The sequence below is a fragment of the Trachymyrmex septentrionalis genome, unplaced genomic scaffold (assembly GCF_001594115.1).
Source record: "Trachymyrmex septentrionalis isolate Tsep2-gDNA-1 unplaced genomic scaffold, Tsep1.0 scaffold83, whole genome shotgun sequence".
Taxonomy (NCBI): Eukaryota; Metazoa; Arthropoda; class Insecta; order Hymenoptera; family Formicidae; genus Trachymyrmex; species Trachymyrmex septentrionalis.
The window spans coordinates 695,335-700,610 of NW_017306018.1; the positions used below are offsets into that span (position 1 = coordinate 695,335).

A 5,276-nucleotide genomic window follows, 5' to 3' on the forward strand; every position below is an offset into this window, starting at 1 on the left:
GTGTATCCTGTATAATTCGTGTATAATTGTAAATGTATATGCATTTTAAAATTATAATTTTTCGCACACACATGTATACAATTGTACGTTTTTTTGTTTCTACATTTGATGCAATTTGAGCAATGGTCAATTCCGTCGATTCGATTGATGCTTTGGTTACAAATAATTTTGTTTACAATAATGCTATAGCTGACATCAATATTTTCAATTAGTATAAATGAATATGTTAACCCTCAGTAGGTGTCATATCTTTATATTTTGCTAAATAAAAAAATTAAATTTGAGATGTTAGAAATCGCAAACATCTATATACTTCATTTTTATTATTAACTTTTACACGTTTACACGATTTCATTAAAAAGAATCATCAAGATTAAAAAATTATAGAGATTAAAAAAATTAATTTACTTGAAGAGAATAAGACATACATCATTACTTATTATGTGTGTATATAGACATTAGGTAATAAGAAAATCTTATACTATACTTATCATTACTTTATTCTATCGTGTAAAAGAGTATGAAAAATGAATATTAATTTTTAAAAAGATATAATTTTATATTATATTTTTTTATTATTTTTAATGTTCTATAGAACCCAAGTTATTACACTGTATTTATCTACTGAGGATTAAAATATAAAAAAATCAACAATTATACATCGTATTGTTTAATATCTCTGTGAACTAATTAGAAATTTATTTTATATCTTTTCTTTGATGACCATTTCATTCAATGCTAAGAGAATTTCTATCGAAATAGTACTATCAAAAATTCTTGAACAATAAATAATATTAAATGACTCAATATCCAAAATTTTGAATGAGACATTTTTGCTGAAAAAATATTATAGAATTTGTTTTCAATAAATTTCTGTTTTCAAGACGTATAATATTTATATTTTGAAAAATATTGGCTTATGACAGAGATATCTAGAAATTAATTTTAAATTGGTAGAATATACTTAAGAGCTGGTCTTGGGCCATGCTATCTTGGCATCGATTCGTTTATAGGCAAAAAGGCAGTGAGAGAGTTCCTGTGGGCATTCATGATCTCCGAGCAACGTTTCTAAAACAATTTCCGACAAAAAGTAAATTATTACAAATTAATTAGGTATTATATTGGGTCGTCCGGAAAATACGCACGGACTTTCCGGACGACCCAATAATTTAAAAATAACTATGCAAAATATTATACAATTTTATATAATTAATTCATCGTTAACGACTAGTTGACAAGTATTATCAATAATTAATGTAATAATTATATTTATGTTAATATTGTAAGAACAATGATAAACATGATAAAAATAGATATGTAACAAACGAGATTAAACGTATATTTTCGCTAATTGCAAGATATATTTAAATGCAAAAACTATTATCAATAATTAAAATAAGATAAAAATGTTTATTTGGTTATCTCATTATTTATAAATTTTATTATTGCTCAAAAAAAACTTTTCTATAATGTTTTATATTAAACGAAAAATATAATCAATTTTATACATGATTCAACTTCTATATGGAATTTTCAGTGGTCCTAATACATTCATAAATTGATAAAATTTATTTAATAAGTTAATAAAATTTATTTATTTATTCATTACTTATTTATTAACTTACATTTATTTGATTGTAAATTTTTAAATATGCAGAAAAAAACTAAAATTCGAAGCCCCAGCATTTTAGCCGTTTGTCTATATATTTGATCATAGACCAATGTTTATTGACGATATTTATCTATATTTAAGGCTGTCTTAAGTAGTTTTAAGACACCATAAACAGAACTGTATTCGAATTTTAAGACATTACTTAAAATAAATTACTCGAAATAAAGATGGACTATCTGAATACCAGCCTTAGATATCTAAATTGCTGATGTCCTACATTAAAATATTTTCTTCTAATTAAATTTGGCCAAGAGATAGTTAGAATTGAGATCTTTATTTTTAATTGGCGCTTAACACGGGTAACATAAATGCGCAATAATTTTCCCTTGAACATGACGGCATTTAATTGACTAGAATATTATGTGGGGGGGGGGGGAGTAGAATATTAACAATCTAAATATCTTTGGCCGATATTCACAGTCAATGTTCTTATATTTAAGATTAACTATTAAAGTACAATCTTAAGATATCATGAAACAATTACTCATTAGGGTTATTCTGTGGATCAGTAATTTCTTAAAAAATTTTTTAATTTTGCACTTCTTAGTAGTGGGAAGTGTCTGGAAGTTAGAATTCTGTAAAAAAGGATTTTTTTATTATAAAGATTTTTTTTTTCTTTAAGAAAAAATTTACCATTTTGACTCAATATGGCAACCCTTTGCACCCCCTTCTTAGGGGGAGAGTTTCTCCTGTCTTGGTATAAAGATATTAACTATAGATTGCAACAACATTCCGACGCCTGCTACGAAGAGTAGCACGTTTCATTTGTTTTACGAAAAACAGTATATTACATGAATTATACATTCCGCGAAAAGAAGCACGTTTCAATTTAATTGACGAATATTATCACGTTTCGATTCTCGCTACGAAAACTAATATGTTTAGTCGCATTTAGTCGCGAAAAGTAACATATTTCGCTTTATACTGTGAAAACTAATATGTTTGAACATTTTTTTACTACGAAGAGTAGCACATTTGCCTTTAAACTAATACATTCCAGCGTTGAAAGGCGATTAATCGCTAATTCGTTTGTTAATGCATTCATTGATTCGTTTGTTCTTTCTTTCTTATGTCCATTCATACATTCGCTTCCGTTTGTTCATTCATTGAATTCTATCTTTATAACCTTACGGACTCATAAATTTTAATTTTTTGTATTTTCCATACGTACGTTAGTTTGACATTGCAAAAACATGGACTAAAAATAAAAATATACAACTAAAAGCAACAATAACAATGGAGTATTCATTTTACTATTTGGAACCAAAAATAAAATCACTGGTATAAGTATTCCTACTTCTAACCTTTGCCAGTCATCAAATTCTCAAAGGATAGTTCACAACCATATTACTTTTCATAAAATTAAACGGCATAAAATGAAACAAACTACTTTTGTAACCAAATCATATTAGTCTCAAACATATTAGTTTTCGCGATATAAAGTGAAATATGTTACTTTTCGCGACTATTATAAAGGCCATTAAACATTGGAACGTAGTTATCGTGTTAATTAATTTTCGTGTAAAAAGAAACATACTACTTTTCGTCACAAAACGTTCAAACATATTATTATTTATAGTATAAAATGAAATGTATTACTTTTCGAAAGTCAAAACTCAAATGTATTGATTTTCATGGCGAAAACGGAAACATAATGTTCTTTGACACGACGACGTCATAAGTAGAGTTTTTCATAGGATAAATGAAACGTGTTACTCTTTATAGCAGGCGTCAATTCTATCTTAACGCTTTTAGTAAAAATGCTCAAAATTTGCAACATTTTGAAAAGCCCACCTTTCTGTAAGTTTAACCTGCTCGACTATGCTTATTGCTTGCAACTCAGTCTTATAATCTGGATACATAAAAATTTTAAACAATGATTTCTGGTAAACTATTACGCATTGACAATAGTTTCTCTACTGTAAATTAGTGGGAGAAGAATAGCATAACATATTAAAAAAGTTTAATAATGTCAAAGCTTGATCTTCTTTATGAAAATAATACAAACAATTCCATCGTCATTACTTTTTGGACGTTAAGTTGAACCATATATATGATCTATTATGTAATATCTCTCATATTGAATTAATTTCTACATTAAATGCACTTACCTTCTCCTTGTACCAGTTTAAAAAGCCCATAATCTTGAGGATTTGTGCATCTAATCTTATGCGCAAGAATACGGCAAATTTCCTTAGTATTCATATTGGGTCTCACTGGAAGTGTTCTAGTATTTAAGGAACCGTGCAATTCATCTGGTACTAAAATCCGCAATACAGATGAACAATCCGGCGTTCCACATCCCTAAAAAAAATGATATTCCCATAAAAATATCGAATTAAATTTGATATTTTCATAAATTTTCTTAAATACTTAATTTTATTTGTATAATAATTAAAAATAGTATTTTAGCACTAACAAGAAAAGGTACAAAGATATCCCTCATCAATTTTAATAAAATTTAATGATTTTTTGTAGAAGGAATAAAAATATTTAATATGATAATATAATATATAATATACATTTTCTTTATATTTTTCATTAAATTTTCAAAATACAATACAAATATAATAACTGTCACATTATTTTTATTTAGAAATGTAGCTGCTTCTAGTATGGAACTTTCTATTTAAGAACTCAAATCCGAAACAATGATTTTAAGCGAATTGCCTCAATTTTTAATATTTATCTCAACTCATACTTGTTGCTTTTTGATATGTTCTTACGAAGAAGTAAGTTCTAATCGCATATTACATGCTATATCCAATCTTTGAAATCATATAAAACATTTTATTTTAAGACAATAAATAGGAAATTAATTGCTCCTATATGACTTTACGTTTAAATAGATGTTATAATAATTATTTATTATTCATATTAACTTAATTCGATTCGTAAGAGATATACAATTAACAATATTTATTACTTACGTTTAATGGAGACGTAGTGCCCTGATTGGATTTAAAGGTCTTTAAAACGTGCACTGCGCTCGACAATGTTGTCAGGTAATAGCCGCCTTCGCCACTCAGAAGAGAAGCATGTAGCAAGCCCCACATGTACTCAGCTTCGACCTCCGCGTCCACAACTTTTCCACGTACTAAAACCCAGATTACCAACGGTAGAAGATCGTCAGCGCTCAGTCTAATATGCTTGCCCAAGTTAGCTTCCTTTACCTACAAAATTACAATTAAAGGAATCTATAGTCCATTCTACGACCAAACGTTTATAACTTTATGTCGCAATTACTTTTTTCCTTTTTTAGATTTGAAAATCCTTTTCCGGGATTAAAATATACACAACAATACGTGTCTGCGGTGGAGTTTATACCGAATACAAAAAGAAATTGTTTGAATTCAGATCTTTTTTATCATTTCTTATAATGCGTTTAAAAATAAATTCGGCTACTGTCAATAAAAGAAGTAAAGCATTATAAAAATTACTGGTGCTGCATTTTCTCTTATCAGTAAAGGCCAGTAAATTAGTTGATGTTGGGGAAATTTCAAGTACGCTCTATCATGTAATATATAATGCATAATATAAAGTATATTCATATTTGTATATAGCATTTGTATATAACATATTCAATAATTTGTATAAAAATAAC

At 27.4% G+C, this 5,276-nt stretch overlaps 1 protein-coding gene and 1 long non-coding RNA gene across 3 annotated transcripts in view; one reads left to right on the forward strand and one right to left on the reverse strand.

Annotated features, from left to right (window-relative positions):
* Nucleotides 1-920: 920 nt before the first annotated feature.
* Nucleotides 921-5,276, reverse strand: part of LOC108755117 (protein sprint) — a 21,994-nt gene continuing 17,638 nt past the window's right edge. The window contains exons 13-15 of the mRNA XM_018497940.1: nucleotides 4,603-4,845; nucleotides 3,784-3,976; nucleotides 921-1,068 (exon numbers count right to left, since the gene is read on the reverse strand). Coding sequence (XP_018353442.1) covers nucleotides 965-1,068; nucleotides 3,784-3,976; nucleotides 4,603-4,845 — 540 coding nt within the window. The 3' untranslated portion in view covers nucleotides 921-964. The remainder of the gene's footprint in view (nucleotides 1,069-3,783; nucleotides 3,977-4,602; nucleotides 4,846-5,276) is intronic.
* Nucleotides 2,813-4,692, forward strand: LOC108755118. Of its 2 annotated transcripts, none has more exons than XR_001939746.1 (3): nucleotides 2,813-2,953; nucleotides 4,269-4,404; nucleotides 4,614-4,692. It is a non-coding gene; the product is annotated as an uncharacterized LOC108755118 (long non-coding RNA). The 2 variants fall into 2 exon arrangements; XR_001939747.1 differs by lacking the exon at nucleotides 2,813-2,953 and adding an exon at nucleotides 3,380-3,472.